This window comes from Musca domestica, unplaced genomic scaffold (genome assembly GCF_030504385.1).
Source record: "Musca domestica strain aabys unplaced genomic scaffold, Musca_domestica.polishedcontigs.V.1.1 1, whole genome shotgun sequence".
NCBI classification, from domain to species: domain Eukaryota; kingdom Metazoa; phylum Arthropoda; class Insecta; order Diptera; family Muscidae; genus Musca; species Musca domestica.
The window spans coordinates 24133196-24159455 of record NW_026712114.1 but is presented as its reverse complement, the minus strand read 5'-3'; the positions used below and the strand labels follow the sequence as shown (position 1 = coordinate 24159455).

Below are 26260 nucleotides of genomic sequence, written 5' to 3'. Positions count from 1 at the left end.
TCATTGAAATTTGTAACCTTTTGAGTGGGGAGGTACCCGAAGGAGTGGACCGATGTTGCCCATCACCGAATTCGATCTAAATTTGACAATAATATTTCGATGTACCAAGTTTGGACCAAATCGGATACTCCCTTCGGGAGTTATCGTGCACACCAGCCAGCCAGACAGGCAGACGGAGGGACGGAGGGACGGACATCCCTAGATCGACTCCACATTTCCGGGAACGGATTTGGTCCAAAGAGACCTGGGGTCTAAAACCGTTATTTCAAAGAGGCATATTTTGGTAGTATCATATATATACAGGGTGAGATGAAAAAACTGCAACCACTTTCAGAATGCGGTCATTTTCAAGCCAGTCGTCCGACGGCTGTTAAAATTATTCCAGTCACGGCAAATATTGAAAAATGAGCTCGGGGTAAAGCCATTGAAATTCCAAAAAGTACAAGAACTTACACCGCAACAGAAAGCAATTAGACTCAAAAGATCTACAGAGTTGCTTCGCTTGTCTGAAAGTCGTGAACTGCAGAATTTGGTTCTCTCTGGTGAGAAAACATTCGTTCTTCAGCAGTTTGTAAATAAACAAAATGATCGTGTTCTGTTAGATCAGCTGGAAATATGCACCTTCGGTTGGCCGCCATAGCGCTGATGGTCGCTCTCCGCTCGTATTAATCCACCGTGGTATCAGAATAAATCTGGAGGGTGTATTAAAGCCTTGGGCACGCAAACATTTTGGCCGCAGTCCTTGGACATTCCAACAGGACTCAGCACCATCGCATTCAGCCCTCGCCACCAATGAATGGTGACAAAGTGAGGTTCCTCGCTTTATTTCCAGCGTACAATGGCCACCATAATCTCCGGATACCAATGCGTTGGAATATTGTGTGGAGTATTTTGGAAAGCAAGATTGGCACTAAAGTGTCGATCACCTCAAGCAAGCGCTTCGCCTAGAATGGGCCAAAATACCACAGAGCAACATTCGGGCAGCGTGTGACGGTTTCATTGGTCGTTTGAAGGCCGTAATACGTGCCACAGGTGACCAATTCGAACAAATCTAAACTTATTCTAAAATTAGATGCTATTTCCGACATTTTTTGCTTTCATTCAATAAAATTTAAAAAAATTAAAAATTATGGCGTTTGACTTTGTTGCAGTTTTTTTTATTTCACCCTGTATATTGTGGGCAATAACCGTCAAATCGAATGAATATATATCGAAGGTACTCTACTACTCTACTACTACTACTACTACTACTACTACTACTACTACTACTACTATATCGAAGGTATATAAAAATCTTAACAGATCTCGATAAAATTTGGCAGAGGTATTTTTGAGCTGTATCTGATATTTGGTACCAACGATCATTCTTGTTATTTCGCATTTCAGAGACTTAAATCCCCAAAACGTAGGAAACAAATATTGGAGCTATATCTGAACCGATTTTCACCAAATTTGAAGTACTTTTTTCTAGAATGAATTCAGTCGGAATTGTTACGTTTTAGTTCATTTGGACTGATATTAGCCATTTGGTGCACAACAAACTTGATATCTAATTAATACGTATTGAAACTATATCCAAGTCTGATCCGATCTCGATAGAATTTGACAGAGGTATTTCTTTGTCGATTTTCACTAAATTTGATATGCCTGCTTCTACACAGAATTTGGTTGGATTTGCCAAAATTCAGGTCATTTGGACTGATATTGGCCATTTGGTGCAAAATTAACACGAAATTGGTTCAAGATATATATTGGATCTATATCTAAATTTGAACCGATTCTTACTAATTTCAATAGGGTTCGTCCTTGGGCCAAGCAAATATTTTTTGAAAGGTTTCATCTTAATCGGATAATAAATGCGACCTGCATTTTGTTCACAAAAATACATTGATTCCTTGAAGATTCTCAAAAGTAACTATGGGTCTATCTCGCTTCCTTCTCCATGCTACAAAAAATGCACTAAGACATAATACCCTTACCACAATATGTTTTATATGGTATAAAAGTACAACTTGAATCCTATTTTTTTATTTTCGGACTCCTGGCATTTAAGCATGATTTAAAGTATACTCTGGAACCCATATCAGATTTTGTGACCAAAAAATTTTGCAGAAAATTTTCACTAGCTAGGATTGCGTTAAAATGGAGTTTTAAAACTATATTTTGAAAATGGCCCAAAGAGATCCCTTTGAGGGACGGACATAGCTAAATCCAGGCAAAATTTCTTAGTGAGGTCTAAGATGTTTACTTTCAGGAGTTTCAAACTGAAATGAATTAATTTGCCCCATCCTATATGATATGATGGAGCCTTATACTTCTTCTAGTCCATCCTCCGAACTGCCAAAAAAATACAAAAATGTTTATTTTAATACAATTTCTATTTCCCTCCGCCCTCTGACCTCTCCGATGTCCCAAACTCTCCTCTCTCCCTTGATTGCATGGACTTCCCCTTCGTCCCGGTAAAGTGAAGTGGATTTCAATGTCACGGCGAGTTAAGTCCTCTGACGGCAGTTTGATTTAATGTGTTAAATAAATAAACTATGCAATACCACTTGTATTTCAGGATTCTATGGCAATGTTCCGTTCTCTGCCTTTCTCCTCCCTACCTGAGCAAACAAGAGACGAGCGGAAAAACTCAACAACAAATTAAAAACTACAACAATATAATAGTCTGCGAAGAGCTGAAAGAGGAAAGTTTTTTAGTGTTTATTTTAAATGAGTGTGAGGCTGTGTGTGTGTGAGAGAGAGTGCAGGATAATGAATGTATGAGTGCTGCCAAAGGATAATATAGTTGTAGAAGTAGTTGTTTGTTTAACATGAAGCAAAAAAACATCAACAAACTCCTCGGGCTCACTCACTCCTCTTCAACTCTCTCTCAGGCAGTTAGTCTGTCAGCCAGCCAGCCAACCATCCATCCATCCATCCATCCATCTAGCCTTCCAACCAGCCAGCCAGTCAGTCATTCATTCTTCTTTCTTTCATTCATTTAATTTTTTTTAACTATAAACCATGAGCGTTAAATTTGCCATGCTAGTGTTAGTATGTTTTCCTGTTGTTGTTTTTGTTCTCGAACAAGCTACAGAGGATAACTACATGTACAACAACTCAAATGAGACGTCGAGACTTGTTCAACTTTACGAGACTTGACTAGACAAGATGATATTACTCAGTCAGTCAGCCAGCCAGTCCTTGGCTCTCCTGGCCATTGAAATGAGCTGCTGCTACTACCACTACTACAACAACTACTAGCAATTACAACGACAACAACAACAACTACAGCTGTTGGATGCTGTTGCAACAGTCATTTACTATTAGGACTATTGCCACTGCCACTAGACTGGCACTTAGACTAGAACTGTTGCTGCTGCTGCACGAAGGCAGGCAGGCAGACAGGCAACAATGACCCAGGTTTTGCTATGTCCGGTTGTCGGGATGTGTGTACAATTTCTTTAAGTCTGTCTGACAAAGATTCCCCAGTGTAAACCATGATTTTGATTAAATGAATTTTTTATCGGACATTTTTTTATTCTTTGAAGCTTCTTCTTCAAGGGAGGTGGTATTTTACTAGGAAACTTCAATACAGTGCACCCTCTATAAAGTCATCATTTCCAGAATTTCTATGAATGGAGAACATTTTCTATGAAAGGGAAAACATTTTCTGTGAAAGGGAGAACATTTTCTATGAAAGGAAGAACATTTTCTTCTATGGCTAGGAGACCTTCTGCGTGTCTTCGATGACAAAAATACATTCTGCATATCTTTCGTTTACAGGTCTCTTCCATATTTTTATGATTTTTTTTTCACAATTCATCTATGGATAGAGGGGCCTCTGCAGGTTTTTATACCCCATACATGGGGGAGAGAAGGAAACGAGAAAGAGTTCTAGTTACTTTTGAGGATCCTCATACAATCACGTTCTGAGTCGATTTATGCATGTCCTTCCGTCCATGTATTTTTGTGAACTAAATGTATGCCGCATTTATTATCCGATTGAGATGAAATTTTTCAAACAATATATGTTAGGCCCAAGTACGAACCCTATTGAAAATGATGAGAATCGGTTCAAATTTAGATATAGCTTCCCTTCAACCGATTTGAGGTGATTTGTTCACTAAATGGCTAATATCAGTCCAAATGACCTGAGCTTTACACATCTAACAGAATTCAGTCTGGAAGCGAGTACATCAAATTTGGTGAAAATCGGTTCAGATTTCGATATAGCTCCCATATATATCTTTATCCGATATCAAGTTTATTGTGCACCAAATGGCAAATATCAGCCCTAATGAACTGAATTTTAGCAATTCCGAATCTAGAAGCAAGTAGATCAACTTTGGTGAAGCTATAGCTCCCATATATAGAGGGTGAGATAAAAAAACCTGCAACAAAGCCAAACGCCATAATTTTTACATTTCGTCTTAAATTTTATTGAATGAACCCAAAAAAATGTCGGAAATAGCATCAAATTTTAGAATAAGTTTAGATTTGTTTGAATTGGGTCACCTTTGGCACGAATTATGGCCTTCAAACGGCCAATGAAACCGCCACACGCTGCCCGAATGTTACTCTGCGGTATTTTGCCCCATTCCCGGCGAAGCGCTTGCTTGAGGTGATCGACACTTTGGTATTTTTTAGTGCCAACCTTGCTTTTCAAAATACTCCAGACACAATAGTCCAACGGATTGGTATCTGGAGATTTTGGTGGCCATTGTGCGCTGGAAATGAAAAAAGGTATCTCATTTTGTAACCATTCTTGGGTGGTGCGTGCTGAGTGCGCTGGTGCTGAATCCTGTGGGCCGGATGACCTGAGTGTTGGAAAATCCAATTGAATTCAGTCTAGAAGCAAGTACATGAAATTCGAAGAAAATCGGTTCAGACTTTTGGTGTTTAGAATGGGTAATTTAAGTCCACATTTTGGTATAGCCCCCATATAAAGGTATCTCCCCATTTTCTGTATTATGGTGATTTTAGCGACATTACTCAACAGAAATATTTCAACTTTAGTATTTGAAGTTCGTAATGGATACTACAGCCTAAGACAGAAAATTGTCTCTGCAGGTCCACGTCCTCGTATAGCCCCCATACAACGTTACCTCCCGATATTCGGTATTTTGCTGACTTTAGCGATATTATTCACCAGAAATATTTCAACTTTGGTATTTGAAGTTCGAAATGGATAATACAGCCTGAGACAGAAAATTGTCTCTGCAGCTCCACGTCCTCGTATAGCCCCCATACAACGGTACCTTCCAATATTCGGTATTTCGATGATTTTAGCGACATTATTCATGGGAATTGTCTAAAATTTGGTATTTGAAGTTCGTAGCGGATACTACTGCCTATGACAGAAAATGGTCACTGCAGGCCCACGTCCTCGTATAGCCCCCATACAACGGTACCTCCCGATATTCCGTATTTTGCTGACTTTAGCGACATTATTCACCAGAAACATTTCAACTTTGGTATTTGAAGTTCGTAACGGATATCACAGCCTGTGGCAGAAAATTGTTCGTGCAGGTCCACGTCTACGTATAGCCCCCATATAACGGTACCCCCGATATACGGTATTTTGATGATTTTAGCGACAATATTTACCGGAATTATTTCAAATTTTGTATTTGAAGTTCGTAATAGATAGTACAGCCTATGCCAGAAAATTGTCTGTGCAGGCTTATGACAAAAGTTGCGTATGCAGGTCCACGTCGTAGTATAGGCCCTAATAGGCGGCTACATTCGATAATTTTAAGATTTTAGCAGAATTTTAAATGGATTTTATTTTTTTGAAAATTGCCAAATTTGTACCGAATGGTGGAGTACTAAATACGCATAGTGGTGTAGGGTATCATATAGTCAGCCCCGCCCGACTTTTTACTTTTCCTTACTGGTTTATTGATATAAAACCTTCAGTAGATCTCCTATGAATAGAAGACCTTATGCAGGTCTTCTAAGGCCAGGAGACCTTTTGCTTACTGACAATGAAGAGGGTATGTAGTTGTCATTACTGGTAATTCTGAAAGTGGTACATACACCTACCAATTTTTGCTAGGTTATGGCAAATATTCCACTCTCCCTTAATTCCATACCTCAAGGTTCCCCTGTGGTTCCCCATTTTCAGCTCATTTCCCTCATTCATTTGTTTTCAATCCCATCCCCAGGCGAGAGAGGAGAATCGGTTAGCGTTTTTTACTTAATTTACAAATTGGTGCAACATTTTGTTAAGTTGTGTTTTCCTTTTCCATTTCTTATCCTTATTTCCCCATTTCCGCATGCCAAGTTTTCCTTTTTTTCCTTCCCTTCTTTTTGTTCGATGTATTTGTCTTTTCTTCAAGTTCTTTTCTTCAATACTGTCTTCGAGATCTTTTTTTTTGCTTTCGTTGTTGCAGTAATTTTGAAAAATGAATTAAGTGTATTAAGTTTTATGTGTTAAGCTAAAAGGCATTGTGTGTATTTAATTTAACGCTTATAATTAATGCATCCCCAAAAGCTGAAGGAAAGGAAAAGAAGAAAAAGAAGGACAAGGAGATGAGAAACAAAAAACGCCACAGAATGAAAGAAATAGACACTGAAATTGTAGCTGCCTAGACAGCAACCCAAAAAGTAATGATTTTTTAAAGAAAAACTATTTTGTTAATGGTTTTGGTTTGGCAGGGAGGATTGAGTTGGACCTGAGGATGGTATTGGTGCTGGTATTGTTGTTCTTGTTCCCATTTAAAAGAAAACTTTGCCAAACTGAAATTCAATGTCTTGAGGGGATTTTTAGCACATAAACTAAAAGACCAAAAATATTTCACAAAAACTGGCTATACTTTGAAATTAATTTCAAGGCAATGGTGTTTTTGTTGGAGAAATGAAACAGTGCAGGTTGAGGAGAGGACATTGGCAAAGTCTTTAAACCTTAAACCACCTAATGTTCAAAATAAAATATTAAATTAAATTTAAATTGTTTGAAAATTTTAAATCTCTAAATCTTACTCCAGCGCTAAGAATCTATGAAAATTTTTATAGACAAAAAGTAGTGAAATAACTGACTGACTGATCTAGCTGATTCTATCAAGGGTGGAATCTAAGTGTACTAAGCATGCAAACTGTACTAAATGGTACTAAATTTGGAACAGTTTGGTTAGAGCTGAACGGGTGAAGCTGTAATTTTAAAACGCTGTATTGGGGTCCCTGCTGGAAGTAGGTTGTTTTGGAAAAGTGTACTTCAAGCACCCGAAATGTACTCACTATTACTATATTTCGTGCAATTTGGTATTGGTTCAACAGATAGTGCTTGAAATCTAAAATTTGGTATTAAGTTCGATGTTCATGTGTAGCCTGGACATGTAGAGGTGGTCTCGGATATGTGTTCTATAATTGTACGAAAAGTGCCACTCTACGTACGGATAGAGCTTAAATCCTGACATTCGATATGGAGGTTGGTTTCTTGGATTTAGATACGGCAATAATAATTTTAATATGAAAAGACGTTGAAATTGTTGCGATGTCCGTCCGTCTATCTGTCTGGCTGGTGCGCATGATAACTCTTGAAGGGGGTATCCAATTTGATGCAAACTTTATACATCGTAATATTATTTTCAAACTTACATCGAGTTCGGAGACGGGCAATATCGGTCCACTCCTTCTGGTATCTCCCCCACAAAATATCAACATTTTGAAAGAAAATAATTTAGTGCGCATTCCATCATTTCAAGATAAGTTGTGAAGATAATATACATCTGCGAACCCATTCTGGTAACTCATCCACAAAGGGCAACACTTTCCAATACTTTTATCTACCATAACTTGCGAAACAAGTCGGCGATTCTTTGAAACTTGCTGTATCTAAAGATTTCTCTCAAGCAGAAATCTGAGATAAATGTGGTTAAATGTTAAATGTGGTTATGTGGTTAAGTTAAGATCTCTCTTAAAATTGGATATAAATCTTCGATTTTTTGTAATTTTGCCCATACCAATATTTTTATCTGTATGAGATGAAGTATAACAAGTGAAAAAGCTGTAAGTTCGGCTGTGCCGAACATTAAATACCCTCCACCATTTGAAAGGAACTTTTAATTTTCAAGAAAAGAAGATCCGTTAATAATTCTGTCAAAATCTTAAAAACACCGCATTTAGCCGTTATATTAGGGTCTATACGACGAGGTGGACCTGCATAAGCCATTACAATTTTCAAATGCGAAACTTGAAAAAAGTGTGTCGATAATGTAGCTAAAATCATCAAAACGTGAACCTGCACACATAAATTTCTGTCATAGGTTGTAGTATCCAAATATCAAATTTGAAACGATTCCGGTGAATAATGTCGCTAAAATCATTAAAATATCGAATATCGGGAGGTACCGTTATATTGGGGCTATACGAAGGCGTTGACCTGCACGGAAAATTTTATGTAATAGGTTGTAGTATCCATAGTGAACTTCACATATTAAATTTGAAACATTTCCGGTGAATAACGTCCCCCAAATAACCAAAATACCGAAATAGGGAGGTTCCATTACATGGGTGATATACCAAAACGTGGACCTACATTGCCCATTTAAGATACCAAAAGTCCTGCAGACTTTATTTCGTTCGGAAGTTAGAATGATTTCCATAGAAGCACGGACATCGCTAATTCGACAAAGAGTTTTGTGCTGATCAAGAAGATATATACTTTGTGGGGTCTATAATATATATTTCGATGTGTTACAAATGGAATGGCAAATTTAATATAGCCTGCATACTATGGTGGATGGTATAAAAATGGAATATTTCGGTCGACTATATCTAGTATCTCACGCATATTTTATGATTTTCTAAAAATTATCGCATATCTCACATAAAGTGAAGGAATTAGCCGATAACCTGGCACGTCACAACATATATCATATTCATTTAGGTCCGCTATGAAATGGACAATATTTGCCCAATTTGAAAAATCATAACATAAGTCAATTAAATTGAAATAATCGAAAAGTGGCTGCGGGTATACATCTGTGGGCAAAGACGTGCGAAGTTTTTTACTTTGATTTTTTAGAATTAGAATTGTAACATTATAAAGCAAAAAATGTAGAAGGCTAGAAAAAATGAATTCTCCATTTAAGAATTTTTATACCAGAAAAAAATTTGAAGTTATACAAAATTTCATACCAATTTTAAGAAAATATGTTTTACAGATTTCCTTAAAGAAGTGGAAGATTGATTACGTTTTTCTTTTAAATAACAATATCTCTGTTTAAATTAATTCACGGTATTTGAAACAATTTCAAAATTTAACAATTTTTCCTAAAACCCATTTTCTCTTTCTTTCTTTCTTTGCAGCCTTAAATGTATTGTTTGACATTCCTTTGGACTGGTCTTAAATTAAACTGGTAGTCAAGCCAAAAAAACTGAAACCAGACATCTGAAGGATCAGCAGCAGAAAAAACCAAACACTGAAAGTGACAAAATTTCAAATACAAAAAAGAATAGAAAAACAAAGAATAAATGTTGTTGTGTTAGTTTGTTTAAGAAGTTACAAGAAACGGCAACACTTTGGCGAAACAAAAGCCAGCAAAAAACGAACGAAAAAAAACCGGCTAAACCAGGACACACACAAGCTATGATAAGTGTTAGACAGCCAGGCCGGCAGTATTGGTAACAAGAATAACAGTCTAACGAGGAAAAAAACAAAGGATTTCGAAAAAAAGAAACGAGAGAAAAAACTGAAACCCAACAGGATGTTATGTAGAGCAATTTGATAGTCCTTGGAGCATGTATTGCCATGGTTACCCTACTGCCATGTTGTTCGAAACGTTTTTGATGAGGCTAGAAGATTTATGAAAAAAGAAAACAATCATTTGAGAAGACAAAAAAAAAAACACTCAATCGCTCACTCCCCCCACTCCCTGGCTACCTGGATTGAATTGCAGAGAAAACTACTCTCGCCGGAGTAACAGAGAAAAAGAAGTGAAAAAGAAAAACAAACATTAGAGTTTGTTTTCATTTTGGTTGTCTTTAACGCACTCGCCCTCTCACCCCTCTCTGGCCGCTCTGTGCACTCTCAGCCCTCTCTTGGGCTCTCTGTTTTCCATTTCCTCCCCCTGATTTTGAGTTGTTCCACGGGTTTCCATTACAAACCACTCAAACACACGCACTCTTACAACGCTCTTGCTCTCCCACCGCAGGGGCCTCTCTCTCCCTTGTCAGTCGTTGTAATGCCCTCAAGCTGGTGTGTCCATAGTTTACATTCAGTTTACTTTTGCATGATTTGACAGCAGCATCGTCGTCATCATCATCGTCAAGAGCAGCAGCCAAAGGAATAACGACACAGACAGAACGTCGTATTCGTCGTCGTTGTCACAACAGAATAAAAAACAATTACCTCACAAGAAATCAAGGAAAGAAAGAAAACGAAACAAAAAATAAACAAAGGAGCCAAAAATAACAAAAGGATATTTTCCCAGCAAAACTGACACTCGATTGCGAAAGAGGAGAGGAAACTATTCTCGAGGATTAGACAAAGGAGAAAATTAGAAGCTCGCCACGGGAGTCATGAGAAAAAAGGATCTGGGTGATGAGAGGACGACAACAATAACACCCAGTGCTGCAATAAATTCCATGAGGACAGCAGCAACAACAACAATGTCAACAAACGGCAACAACAATGACAATATGCTGGGCTCAACGACAAACGAATCAAGTGCAGGCCCAGCCAAGATAGTTTCCTATCATCAGCAGCAGCACAATCAAAACAATGACCACAGTGCTAAAACAACAGCAACAACAACAAAACCAGCAACATATCAGGACAATAAAGGCAGCAACAAAATGCCACAACAGCAACAACTACAAGCCCATCAACATTTGAGAGACAGCGACAGCAGTCCATCACCACAAATGTCAAATGCACAAAACCGAACGCAAACTAGTCGCCTTGAAGGATTTAATCAGCAGCAGCAACAGCAACAACAGCAACATAAACGAAATCCTTCCTTAGCTACAGCCAAAGCTAGTGCACCACAGCCTTTATCTTCCGCTTCTTCCTCGTCGTCTCACCTACCAACCATTAAAACAAAATCAACAACAAACACAACGGATACCACAACTCCTGCTGCCTTAAGAAGCAAAGGAGTCAGCAGCCCCACATCAACGCTAATCAAACCACCTGCATCATTCCATCTCAAAACGCTAATTGCCTCCACACCTCTAACAACGTCCTCCGTCGCCGACAGCACCTCGAAATCAGCTTCATCATCAGCGAAATCTGCCTCCCTCTCACTGCTGCACATATTTTTCTTTTTAATTTGCCTCAGCTCACTGGGCTTTTCGCTGTACGGCAATATACGGCAGACCCACATGGAACATTCGCTGCGTCACTTGCTGCAGCTGGAGGAACGTCTTGGCAGTGTGGAAATGGAATTACGTTTGCAACAACAGCAACTACAACAGGTCAATGCGGATTTACAAAGGCAGGCGGAGGAAAGGCAATATCAGCAACGTTTGCCAAAGTCGTTTGGTAGCCAAGAAGACATTAACGCCTCGGAAAACCCCGCCGATGATGAAGACCCCGACATGGATGATGAATTTGAAGATAGCGATAGCATTTTGGATGATGCCTCGGATTATACGGTGTCCTCGTCGCAGCGTCATGGTTTGCGGGAACGTGGTCTCAATTCCATTCTCCATTTGGATAATGCCAAAGATGTTAGCCAGGCTGTGAGGCTTCTCACACGCCAGGTTGGCGAATTGCATCGTCTGCGTAGAGATGTTTCACAATTACAAATTAGCCGGCGTCAGCATAGCAGACGACAAACGGGCGTTGGCTCGGGTATGGGTGGTGGCGGAGGAGGAGGAGGCGGTGGCCTCAGCTCCTCACATGAACAACGTTTGGCGCCCTTCCAAGAATGTGGATGTCCACCAGGTAAGAACAGTTCTTCTTTCTACAATTCTTCACACCTTCAGTGGATTATCTTCGATCATTGAAACGCCATTGACCGTTAGTTTCAACTTTGTGTTGTGGCTTTATTGTGCGGCCGTCATAGGCCATGGCTTAACTTTGAGGTTAACCACATTTCATTTCATGCAACATTTTTGTTGACATTCAAAACAAAAGTGTCAAGTGTGTGGTTAAGTTGTAGAAGCCGTGAAAAAAATGAAACAAGAACAACAACAAAAAGAAAAGTCGTTGTGGAGTAGAGGAAATACAAGATTTTTATCATTAATTTCTTTATTATCTATTCGTCGGAAAAAGGGGGTGAAGTTTAGGCAGGTGAAATGTTTTGTTTTTAAACGTGTCGACATGAGATAATCAATTAAAACAGAATTGTCAAAAGAATTGGAATGAGGTTACCATGGAAATCTTTACCCCTGGGTTATGGTTGAGTGAAATTAAAGTTTTCTCGACCAGGAGAAATTTTTAAAATAAAATTTCAAAAGAATGGCTGGAAATAGTGGATTTTAAACAAAAAAAAAAAAAAAATGAAATCTTGAATTAAAAAAAATAATAATAAAAAAATAAAAGTTAATATTAAAAAAATATTCTTCCACTTCACCATGGACAAAAACCGAAGCTTTTCACAACCAGAAGAAAATCTTTCAATAAAATTTCAAAAGGATGCCTGAAAATAGTTGGTTTAAACTAAAAACAAAAAAATATTAAATCGTGAAATAAAAAAATAAAAATAAAAGCAAATATTTAAAAAAATATATTCTTTCATAAAAATGTGGAATTAAACAGAAAAATTCCAAAAACAATCAATATTTAAAAAAAAATATTTTCTTAAAAAATATTAGATCGTGAAATTAAAAAAATACATTTAAATACATTTAAGTAATATTATTATTTTAAAACAAATACTTAAAAAAATATATTCTATCCAATTGTCAAATTTATCAAAAAAATAAAGAATTATGAAGTCGAGCAAATATTTTTTTTCTTTTAAAAAATATTCTTTAAAAAAACTTTAGATCGGGAAAACTGTTTTAAAAACTATTAGACTGTGATTTTTTTTAATAAAAAAAACTTTTCTGAAACAATGTGGGCCTGTGGTTATTAAAAAAATTAGGACTCTAAACCGTAAAAAAAATTAAAATAAAACTATCAAAAGGATAATTTAAAATAGTGAAATGAAAATAAATGACCAAAACCTACCAAATCGTGAATTAAAAAAAGCATTTAAAAATATTATTAGTAATATTAAGGAATTAAAAAATTACAAATCGAGCAAATCATTAAAAACATATATTTTGTAAAGAAATATTAGATTGTGAAAAACTATCAGACTGTGATTAAAAAAAAAAAACTTTTGTGGGTCTGTGGTTATTAAAAAAAATTAGGGCTCTTAACCGCGAAAAAAAATTAAAATAAAACTTTCAAAAGGATAATTTAAAATAGTGAAATGAAAATAAACACCCAAAACGTGAATTAAAAAAAACGTTTTAATATTAATAATTATATATTAATAACAAAATAATTTTCCATTAAATTGTGGAATTAAACAGAAAAATTAAAGAACAACAAGTCGAGCAAATATTTTTTTCTTTTAAAAAATATTTCTTAAACTGTTTTTAAAACTATCAGACTGTGATTTCTTTTTTATAAAAAAAAACTTTTTCTGAAGCGATGTGGGTCTGTGGTTTTTTAAAAAAATAGGACTATAAACCGTGAAAAAAAAAATTAAAATAAAACTTTCAAAAAGATAATTTAATATAGTGAAATGAAAATAAATGCACAAAACCTACCAAATCGTGAATTAAAAAAAAAAACATTTAAAAAATATTAGTTTAAAACTAAAATTAAAAAATTAAAATTAAACAAAAAAAATCAAAAAATTATAAATCGAGCAAATCTTTAAAAACATACATTTTGTAAAGAAATATTAGATCGTGAAAAACTGTTTAAGAGGCTAATTTGATAGCCTTCCTGCATTGCATAAAACCTACTTTTGAAGAAATATATGTCTGTGGATGTTGAAAACAATTAAGATGTTAAAAATTTAAAATAAAATTTTCCAAATGATAATTGAAAAGAGTGAATTAAAAATGAATTCCCAAAACCTAACAAATCGCAAATTAAAGAATAACAATATTTTCCCATGAAAATATAAGAGAATAATAGTTTTCCATCAAGTTGTGGTCTAAAAAAATCCAAGAACTATATTTTTTTAATTTTTTTCAAAATGTTTAAAAAAACATACTTTTTAAACGAAATATCATAAGGTGAATTAAAAAAAAGAAAAACGTTGTGAAAAAAACTATTTTTGAAGCAATATCTCTTTGCGCATACTAATAAAACGAAGGCCAAGAGATAAAAAAATTCCACGGATAATTCCAAATTGTGAATATATAATAAAAATTTAACGCCTATTAAGTCGTGCATTTATCAATAATATTCCAAATAAAAGTGGATTAAGACCATCCAAGAATTGTAAATATATGGCTAATATTATAAATAATTTTATAAAAGGCTATGATAGCGCAAGTCGTGTGTTTTTTAAGAAAATATATTTGAAATAAATATCAAAACGAGGTAAACAAATACTGTTTTAAACGATTGTGAATTAAAAAAAAAGACTACTATTCAATTAATATGAGTCTGTGTAAAAACCCCAGTGCCTATCAAAAATATATTTAAAATATTAAAAGAATATAAAAAAATCTTTCATGGAATCTGTATAAAAAACGACAAACCATCAATTCGTGTATTTTTTTTTTAAATATTTATAAGCGTGAAAGAACAATATTAAATTTTCGAGATCGTTGATTTAAAAAAATCTGTGAATCATATTTTTTAATATGAGTCTGGGGATATTAAAAAATCGCCAAATTTTTTTGAACTAAAATCTTCCACGAACGAAGGAAAATATTTAATTGAAAATAAAACGTCAAAGTCCATGACATCGTGAATGAAAAAAAAATGAAGAATATTTTTACAACTAATATTAAAAACAACAACCAGTAAATTGTGGATTTATTTGTGTATTATTTTATAAACTATTTTATAAAGGCAATAATATCGTACATTCAAAAATCGTGAATATAAAAAATTCTGTTCTAAACGACTATCAGATTGTGATTTTTGAAAAAGCTAATTTTAAATCAATATAAGTCTGTGAATACTAAAAATTTATGGCAAAAGTTTTTCTCTTCTAAAACTTGAGAACATTTTAAAATAAAATGTTTTAAAAATGATTCAAAATCTTTAATTGAAAGAAATCAGAACCTATAAAATCATGAATTTAAAAAATAAAAAATCAAATCATTTTTTCAAAAAATCTATTAGAAAATCCTTTAATCAAATCGTGGTTTAAAAAAAAAAACAAAAAAACTAATCCGTGGATTTTTTTTTTAAATATTTATTAACAAGGAAATATTAAAATCATCGTGAAATTAAAAACAAATGCTGTTTTAAGCGATAATCACATTGAGAAGTAAATAAAACTATTTTTTGGAATAATATTAGTATGTGAATATTAACAAATAAAAAGCAGTTAATGTTAAAATATGTCTGTTAATGCCGAATATGATTCCAATATTCGATGAGAACATACAATCCATATTTCAAACAATTCTATAAAAAATTTGCCTAAAATCTATAAACGAAAATCTATATAACGAAACCTGGGAGAATGTGGATTTTTGAAAAACCTTGGCCTACATAGACATCGTTCTGCAGCATTAGTAGAGAAGCCTTTATGTGGCTATAATCGGTAAAATGTCCAATATCGAGGAATATCGTTATATGATGGCTATAAGAAAACATGAAGCTATATAGGCAATGTTTGCCACGTTAGAAGCTTGGGCTAAAATGCTCAAAATGCCGAATATGGGGGATGTACGAAAACATTGAGTTATATGGACAATGTTCTGCCACAGATAGTAGAACTTTTATACCGAATTCTAAGCTATTCCGCTGGAAGCTGAGGCTAAAATCATCAAAATACCGAATATGGTGAGATACAATTATATGGGGGCTGTAGGAGAACGTACGTATATATAATGTTCTGCCATAGGGGTAAGCAACAACTATAAATTCTAAGCACTGAATTTCAAAGGAAAACATTGACCTACATAGACAAAGCCTTCTATCTCAATTTACAAACGAGGAGTTACAAACGGAATGACGAAGTATGTTGGAGGTTATAAAAACACGTTTAAAACCATCAGTCGATTTTGCCCTCAGCCGACGATCGTATATTTAAATATATGTTGGCTTGCGTTATGATTATTCATATTGTTAACCATTTATGGGACTGGTTCCGAAGCAGTGTCCAAATATTGTCCATTTTATGTCTGACCAAAGCCATCTGGCTGAAGGTATAAAAAATTGTTTTCTAAAGACTTCAAAGGAGAAATGCCGTATTTTTTAAAGACTACTAAAATGTGTATTTCTGCTAAGAAATAGTTAACGATTAATTTTTAAAAATATTCTTGCTAAGAACTGCAGAATAACGACCTGTCAATTGATTTTCTATACAATATTTTCTGCAAAATAGTTTTCCAATGGAATTGTTCAAAGAGTGTTTCCAGCAATGAAAGGACCAGTAACATAAACTTTTATAAATCAATTTTTGACATTTTGTTTAAAGAAAGGATTTTTTTAAATAGGCAAATGATTATTTTTAAATTTTTTTCAAAGATAACCATTTTGCCTATTTTTATAATAATGTTCTAAACGGCCATAAAAAGCTTAATTTTCTTTTGCATACCTTAGAAGACAAAATAGTGTTGCATAGGTCACAGAAAACCAAATGATCCTTTCACTGCCACGAATGGTTATATTCAAGAAACAAATCAAAGTGTCTTTATAAAACAAGACCCCTCATCCTTACTATATTCAATTCACCTCTTCCCTGCAAGTTAACAACATTTTCATACCCTCCATCATTGTATTGAGGGTATATTAAGTTTGTCATTCCGTTTGTGACACCTCGAAATATACATTTTATACCCCACAAAGTATATATATATATTCTTGATCAGCATAAAATTATATGTCGATTTAGAGATGTCCGCCCGTCTATCCGTCTGTGGAAATCACTCTAGCTTCCGAACGAATTAAAATAGATTGATAAAATTTTACTCAAATGTATATTATGCCGGCATGACTTTTGGTATTGGGCCATGTAGGTCCACGTTTTGGTATAGCCACCATATAATGGTACCTCCCGATATTCGGTATTTTGATGATTTTTGCTACAATATTCATCGGAGTTATTTCAAACTTGGTATTTGAAGTATAAAATGAATACTACAGCCTATGACACAAAATTGTCTGTGCAGATCCACGTCTTCGTATAGGCCTCATATAAAGGTACCTCCCGTTATTTGGTATTTTGATGATTTTAGCGACATTATTCGCCGGAATTGTTTTAAATTTAGTATTTGAAGTACATAATGGATACTATAGCCTATGACAGAAAATTGTATGTGCAGGCTCCCGTCTTCGAATAGTCCCCACGTAACTGTACCTCCCGATATTCGGTACTTTGTTGATTTTAGCGACATTATTCACCGGAATTCTTTCAAATTTAGTATTTGATGTTCGTAGTGGATAATACAGCCTATGACAGAAAATTGTAAGTGCAGGTCAACGTCTTCGTATAGCCCCCATATATTTTAATGATTTTAGCTGCATTATTCGCCGATTTTTTTAAGATTCACATTTGAATATTGTAATGGCTTATGACAAAAGTTACGTATGCTTGAATATTTATTTTTAAGATTTTAACAGAATTTTAAACGGATTTTATTGTTTTTGATAATTGCCAAATTCATTCCAAATGGTGGAGGGTATTCGAAGTTCGGCCCAGCCGAACTTACAGCTTTTTTAGCATGGGAAATGTATGCTTCTCTAGAGCGACTGCATAAAACATTTCATTGATGTCTTCATGTATTCAACATCTGCACAAATTGGCCGAGACAATTTTTCTGTCATATCACAGCCAGCGAAATTAGTTCTGAAAATTATAATTTAAAAAACAAGTCATCGAATTGCACCAGGAAATTTAGGAAAAAAAAATCTGGTAATTTTCTTAAACTTATTTTTATGAAATTTAAGATTGAAGCTTTATCTTCCAAAAATAATTTTTTTTAATGTCCTCAACTTGTTTTTTTTTTCTATATACCCTGCAGTCTATTTATACCTCAGTTATCCACAACCAAATATTCCCCTTGTCTTTTTAACAGACCAAATGGTGTTCCATATGTTGGAAGCATAGCTTTTATTATGCCCCTCAGTGCGACTACATAAAACATTCCGATGATGTCTTCATATATTCGACATCTGCACAAATTGGCCGAGACAATTTGTCTGGCATTTCAAAGCCCAATTCCCACAACACAATTTCCATTTGGCCCAAAACTGTTGGAGTTTTAGGTTTCTTTGTCATTGGCTGTGATTTGCACAAAATTGTCCTTGTCCTGAGCAACAACGACAACAACAAAAAACACATAACTTATTGCCTTTGTCATCATTTTCATGTGTGACCTTATAACACCCCAACCAAATAACTGATCCATAGTCACAGGAACTATTTCTCCTAGCCAGACTATTTCACCCAAAATAACTTTGAATCATAACATTCTCGACATAAATTCTTGGAGTCTGTCATTTCAATACTCCACCCCTCAGAAAGGCAGTGATTCAACGGCACCAGTCATTGTCTAATATTTTCAATTTCATCAGAGTCCATGTCCCCATGTTGGTCGTGGTTCCAACAACTTCACTTTCCCAAAAAAAATAAAAGAAAACAATCAATGGCCAGATGTGTGAAGCTATAAATAAAATTCATTTCAGGCGACAACGACACATTTCGCTTTGCTAGCTGATGCCTCTCAACAAAACTTTGGCACTTTTCTGTTTGAATTTCTTATTTTCTTCTTTTCCTTCTTTTTGGCAATCATTCCTTGCCTAGCCTTCTTTATGGTCCTTTGTTTTGCATTATTTGTTGGGTTTCAGTGGCGTTGTTTCTCATGGTTGACCAGAAAAAAAAGAAAAGACGAAAAATAAATTTGTCATCAATCCAATACCTAGCGCCTAGCAATGCCTGACTTGCTGACTTAGACGAAGGGTATCACAATGTTCGTGTATTTGTGTGTCTGTGTGTTCAAGGTGTTGCCCCAAGGGGTCACAGGTTTGATGTTATTAGTTGTTGTGTGCTCCAAGTCGTCTGCGATCCTTACAATGTTGCACACGTTCCCTTTAAGTGGAAAGGTGATTGAATTATTACGACTATATTGAGGCAATAACGAAACAATTTTTGTTTTCACCTACCCTCTTCGAACGGAGCTGGGGGAATTGCATTAATGGTTACTCGGAGTTTTTGGGAACAACAGCTGACTACATGCTTCCCATATTTCAATGCTTGTAATAATTTAAAGGTGACCAAAAATTATTTGTAATACACATTTCGAATTATGAAAAGTTGTTGAAGTTGGTGGGAGGAGGAGGGGTGGGAGTAACAAAAACTACCCGGCCTTAATATGAAATAATTGGTCTAAGTGTTTATGCTTAATAGAGTTGTGTTGTTCTGTAATGAATTAGTTCAAAGAAACGACTCAGCGTTAGGAACTATCGGAACTATGTCTAACTTTAGGTTAAGTCCAGTTTCTTTAGATTATCCGCTTTCTTTATTTCACTTATCATTTATTTAGTTTTATTTCGTTGTTTTCATTCTGTTGATTCTACGATTAACTTCACTAGAGTTTTGTCTTTATGAACTAATTAATTTAAAGGAACCACACAAGAAACGCTTGGAACTATATCCAGGAAACGATAGGAGAAGGAAAGATGGAACGGAAAATAATAATTGAGCTAGAATTAAGGAACTAACAAAAATGTTGTAGCTAAGAAGAGCCATTGAACTGTAAGAAATGAGGGACCTAAATGGAACTAAGACTTACTTCCTTTTGAGTGCAGAAACTCAAAGGATAGGTTCCCTCAGTGAAACAAGATTTTGGATAAACTTTCGGCTTTTTGAAAATGTTTTGGATTATATGGACGAGGAAGTTGAAGGCAATGACAGAATCTGAGTCTTAATTTTAAACAATTGGCTTAAATATTTAGCCGACTAGAATAGTGGTGTTCCGGAAGGAACTAGTTCAGAGGAGTTATTTCGTTAAAGTGTAAACTATTTCCAAGTCATGGTCCTTTTGAGTGCAGGAACTAGGTACCCTCAGTGAAACAGATTTTGAATAACATTTTGGCTTTTTGCAAATGTGTTGAAGTTTGTGAGCGAAGAAGTTGAAGGCAGTAACAGAAACGGTGTCTTAATTTGAAATTATTGGCTTATAAGTTTATGTCGGCTTGAGAAGTTTACCGACTAGTTCAAAGGAGTTTTTCCTTTAAAATATGAACTATTTCCAAGTCATGGTCTTTTTGAGTGCAGGAACTAGAAAGATAGGTTCCCCTCAGTGAAAGAGATTTTGAATAAACTTTCGGTTTCTTGTTGAAGTTGAAGGCAGTAACAGAAACGGTGTCCTAATTTGAAATTATTGGCTTAAATGTTTATGCCGACTAAAGTAGTGTTCCGCAAAAAACTAGTTCAAAGGAAATATTCCGTTAAAAGAGAGATGTGAAGGTGATGATGGTTGTATGTTGTTTCTATAGTTCTTCTAGCTTATTTGGCTCATCTATTTTTCTGTATTATCTCATTACTCTCGTTCTACATTTGACTTCACTGTAGCTGTGTGTCATTTCGGAAGGAACTAGTTCAAAGGACATATACCCTCAGTAAATCGGTGAACTTCTGACGATTATTTAACCTCAGTGAGCTGTTGTTCTCCACTTATCTCTTGAACATCAATGAACTCTTATTCTTCGTTACATGTTGAACCCTAGTGTTTGGTGACCTGTGGCGAACTTCCTGAGCTGTAGTTAATCTATGGTGAACTATAAATAGCCAGGTGAATTGTAGTGAACCAGGTGAACTGTAGTAAGCCAGATGAACTGTAGTGAACCAGATGAGCTGTAGTGAACCAGGTGAACTATAGTGAACGAGGCGAGCTGTAGTGAACCAGGTGAACTGTAATGAACCAGGTGAACTGTAGTGAACCAGGTAAACTGTACTGAATCAGTTGAGCTCTAGTGAACCAGGTGAACTATAATGAACCATGTGAATTATATTGAACCAGTTGAACTATAGTGAACCAGCTGAGCTGTAGTGAACCAAATGAGTTATAGTGAACCATTTGAACTATCGTGAACTAGGAAAACTATCGGGAACCATGTGAACTATCGTGAACCAGGTGAACTATAATGAGCCAGGTGAACTATAGTGAACCAGTTGAGCTGTAGTGAACCAAATGAGTTATAGTGAACCATATGAACTATAGTGAACCAGTTGAACTGTAGTGGACCAATTGAGCTGTAGTGAACTAGATGAACTGTAGTGAACCAATTGAGCTGTAGTGAACCAGATGAACAATAGTGAGCCAGGTGCATTATAGTGAAGCAGGTGAACTATCGTGAAGAAGGTGAACTCTCGTAAATCAGGTGAACTATAGTGAAGCAGGTGAACTCTCGCGAACCAGGTGAACTCTCGCGAACCAGGTGAACTATAGTGAACCAGGTGAACTCTAGTGAACCATGTGAGCTGTAGTGAAGCAGTTGAGCTGTAGTGAACCACGTGAGCTGTGAGGCAAATGACCTATAGTGATCCACATGAGCTATATTTAAATACTTTTCTAATTCACTGGATCTTCCACAACCTATCGCCGACGATATTTTCTTCCTTGGCTCACGAAAATTTTGTCTGGCTTTCTGTGGCTCATAGAAATCCGTTATTTTTCTTTAATGTTCCAAATATAGGGACATGGTTCTAAGCTATTTGCTCTATATTTTAAACTACCATTTACATTCATTTCAGTGTTGGATATTTTCTTTTTCCGAGTTTCATGTGTCTATCTGATCCAGATTTTTAATTCACCTTCCAAGGTATAAAGTCACCCCTGGTTAAACCTTTAGCCAATATCAATTAGTTTGGTCATCCAATATTTGCCAAAGATAAAATTTACAATTCTTTTTTCTGTTTCTATTCTCTGCCACTGACCTCTGTCCCAAACCAATGACCAATTGCCAATATATCCGATATCCCCCTTACATATCACTTGTCCTCGAACCCTTGACAATTGGTCAAACCCCAGCAGATTGTTTGCCATCGCTTTAACAGGGTTTATTTGCAGCCAAAACTGGTGTCGCGTGTAAAGTGTGAGCCACCAAAAACACAGGAGGGGAAAAACTGTTTAAACAGGACAGCTACTGATAACAGCAGTCTATTACAACCCCTAAATATAAGTACTTAGTTAAATATAGAACAGACAATAAAGGAATCAAATATATAAACAATAATATTAAGGACTTAGACTAATTGTTTTTCGTCAATGGAGTGGCCGCAAGAACTAAGCTGGCTGGCTGGTTGGTTCGTCTAAAAGGGTAGGACCAACAACTAACATCAAGTTGCCAAACAAAAGGACCTTGTGTCACGATATCGTTCTTAAACTCGCCTTCTCTTCTTTGTCCTTTCGCCCCCTTAACTCCCCCTTTTTCCTACAACAACAAAACATAATTTATGGCTCTTTAGAGATTTTATTAATTGGAAAAACTGTTACAGATTTTTATTACAACTTGTACTACTTTTAAGACAGTTGTGGCAAATGTTGCTGCCAAAGATGTGTTACCAAAATATCTACAGACATACACACATACATACCTATGTTTGTATGTATGTTTGACCACATGTTCGTAGAACTTTTGTGTTGTCAAAAACCTATCACAACCTAATGAAAATGACCACTAAGTAATGAGCAAAGAGAACCCAAGCAAATACAAACCGAATATCTGCAGACATGTAAAAGTTTTCGATGTTTTTTTTCTTTGGAACTATTTGGTAATGATCAACCTTTTCTCGTTTGCTGGCAGAAAAAGGAATTTTCTTGCCACTCTAATACTACCGCAGTAAACAAATGAATGTATTGGTTTTGTTGGTCTGTTTTTTTCTTCACATAGTTTTCTTGCCACTCTTTTTTTTTTTGCTGTACCACAAAAAGTTTGATTACTTTTTAGATTAAAACTAATCTGAACTACTTGAAGTTTGTTGTTGATGAGGATGATGATTATGTCGTTGTTTCCCATTAGGAATGTTCGGAAATTATTGGTTTTATATAAGATGATGGTCTCTTATGGGGATAATCGGTTAACATTCGGAATATATCAAGCTATGTTCGCCAGCCAATCCGTCGGTTTTTTGGAAAGAACCGACAATGTCACACATAGTAAACATGGCCATCCGATGCCCTACAAGACCCCCAGGTCCCTTAATATTCCCAAAAAGATCACACGGTTCTCTATATGCCATGCTATGCATGAGAGCTTTGTTATTTGCTGACATCCCATCAGACAACATACCAATCCCATCTGACCACATCTTTAAAAAAAATTGAACTACATTTTTAGACATTCCAGGTTTTTTTATTTTTGAAATGAATTTTAGGAAAATTTTGAAGTTTACCCTTAAGGATATTAGTAAAACCATTGCACTATGGACCCACAAACAATTTTTCTGTATTTCAAAAGTCCTCCATATGTAACTCCTAGAAATCTACATTGACCTCCATATTAAATTTCTAAATTTAAGCTCTATCCCCTCACCTAATACCAAATTTAGTAACATCGAGGACGTATGTCCTAAACAATCAAGATCTCTTCATCCCAGACACCAACAGTGATCCACAATTAGTACCATTTGGTACTTTTCGAACAATTTTAGCACGTATTTGCAAAACCACGGCCAGATCTCAACACCAGAGACCTCAACATCAACATTCGGTACCGCAGCTCTAATCCTTCACCTAATACCAAACTAAGTACCATTCAGTACTTTCCGTACAAATATAGGACGCATTGCTAAACCCTCCTCCAAATCTCAAATTCTGATGCCAACAGTTATTTAAATATCAAATTGCCGACTTTTACCTCTATAATTTCACCCAATACCAAATATAGCACCATCCAGTATTTTTCGAACAAGTATAGTACGAGTTTGCAAAACCACATCCATATTTTAATCACAGACACCAACAGTGACATCTATGTCAAATTTCAAGATTTTAACTCTATTCCTTCACCCAATACTATTTAGTACTTTTTGTACATTTATAGCAAACATTCCCGAAGGAACCCAATATTTCCAGTCTACACATAAACAGCGTCCCTGATGCCAAATTTCAGGATTTCAGCTATGTGTCTTCACCCAAAACCAAATTTAGTACTTTTCGTACAAATATAGAACGTATTTTTGAACTCACTTCCATATCTCTATCCCAGATAACATGAGTCCTCAATATCAAATTTAAGATTTTTATCTATCCCTTCACTTAATACTAAAAGTAGTACCATTCAGTATACTTCGTAGAAATATAGTACATAATTCCGAAACCACCAGAATATGTCCAGGATACAAATGAATAGCGATCCTTATACCAAATTTCAGGTCTGAAGCACAATATTTTTACCCAATATTAAATTGTACTAAATATAGTATTATTTAGTACTTTTCGTATAATTATAGTACACATTTTCAAAACCACCTCGATATCTTATTCACATACACCAACAGTGCCATCTTTTCAAATTTCAGGATATTAGCTCTATTTCTTCACCCAATACCAAATGTATTACCATTTAGTACTTTTCGTACAGTTATAGTACACATTTCTAAAATCAGTCCCATCCGCTTTCCCATTACCAAAATTAGTACAATTTAGTACTTTTCGTACCAATATAGGACGCTAAATCTAATTCCACCTTCAAATCTCAGCCTCAGGTGCCAAGAGTTATATAAATATCAAATTTCTGAATATTATATTTGTCGGTTCAACCCATTTAGCACTATTCATCACTTTTCGTACAATAAAAGTACACATTTCTGAGACCACCTCCATATGTCTAGGCTACATATGAACAGTAACCCCAATACCAAATTTCAGATTTCAAGCATTATTATACCCTCCACCAAAAAAGTATAGAGGGTATATTAAGTTCTTCATTCCGTTTGTAACTCATCGAAATTATCATTTTAGACCCAACAAAGTATATATATTCTTGATCAGCGTAAAATTCTAAGACGATTTAGCCCTGTCCGTCTGTCTGTCCGTCCGTCCGTCTGTCCGTCTGTTGTAATGCAGTCTAAACGAATTAAGATAGGAAGCTAAAATTTTGCACAGATCTCTCTTTTGTCTGCAGGCAGGTCAAGTTTGAAGATGGGCTATATCGGTCCACGATATCGTATAGCCCCCATATAACTGTACCCGCCGATATTCGGTATTTTGATGATGTTAGCCACATTTTTCAATGGAATTGTCTTAAAATCCACACAAATAGTGCCTTGTGAGTACTTCACCCCCTGAGAGAGAATTGTCTATACAGGTCCACGATATCGTATACCCCCTATATAACGGTACCCCCCGATATTCTGTATTTTTATGGTTTTACCCACATTTTTCATCGGAATTGTCTGAAAATCCACACAAGGAGTTCCTTGTGGGTACTTTATACCTCGGCAGAGAGTTATCTATATAGGTCACGATATCGTATAGCCCTCATATAACGGTACCCCCGATATTCAGTATTTTGATGTTTTTAGCCATATTTTTCAACGGAATGGTCACAAGGGGTTCTTTGTGAGCACTTTATCCCCCGACAGAGAATTCTCTATATAGGTTAACGATAACGTATAGCTCCCATATAACGGTACCCCGCGATATTCGGTATTTTGATGATTTGAGCCACATTTTCCAATCGTATTGTCTGAAAATCCACACACGGAGTTCTTTGTGAGCACTTTACCCCTGAAACGGAATTGTCTATAGGTCCACAATATCGTATATCCCCCATATAACGGTACTCCCTAATATTCGGTATTTTGATGATTTTAGCCACTTTTTCCAATGAAATTATCTGAAAATCCACACAAGGAGTTCCTTGTAAGTAATTTACACGCAGACATAGATTTGTCTTTATAGGTCCAGGTATAGATTTGTCTTTATAGGTCTTTATATCGTATATCCCCCCATATATCGGCACCTTCCTATATTAGATATTTTAAAGATTATAAAATAATTTTTAATAGATTTTATTTTTTTGAAAATTTTCTAATTCGTTCCAAATGGTGGAGGGTATTCAAAGTTCGGCCCGCTGAACTTACTGCTTTTTTACTTGTTTTTTTACTTTATATAAAAATTTCAGATTTCAAGCATTATTTTTTTACTTAATTTTGAAAACTACATCTTTGTCACTCCAATA

The 26260-nt window shown here is 35.5% G+C and overlaps 1 protein-coding gene across 10 annotated transcripts in view; it reads left to right on the top strand.

Annotated features, from left to right (window-relative positions):
- The window catches only part of LOC101888466 (collagen alpha chain CG42342), a 516353-nt gene that overhangs the window by 101546 nt on the left and 388547 nt on the right, over nucleotides 1-26260 (top strand). For all 10 annotated transcript variants that reach the window (XM_059120826.1, XM_059120815.1, XM_059120811.1 and 7 more), the window contains exon 3: nucleotides 9301-11881. In XM_059120826.1, coding sequence (XP_058976809.1) covers nucleotides 10513-11881 — 1369 coding nt within the window. In that variant the 5' untranslated portion in view covers nucleotides 9301-10512. The remainder of the gene's footprint in view (nucleotides 1-9300; nucleotides 11882-26260) is intronic.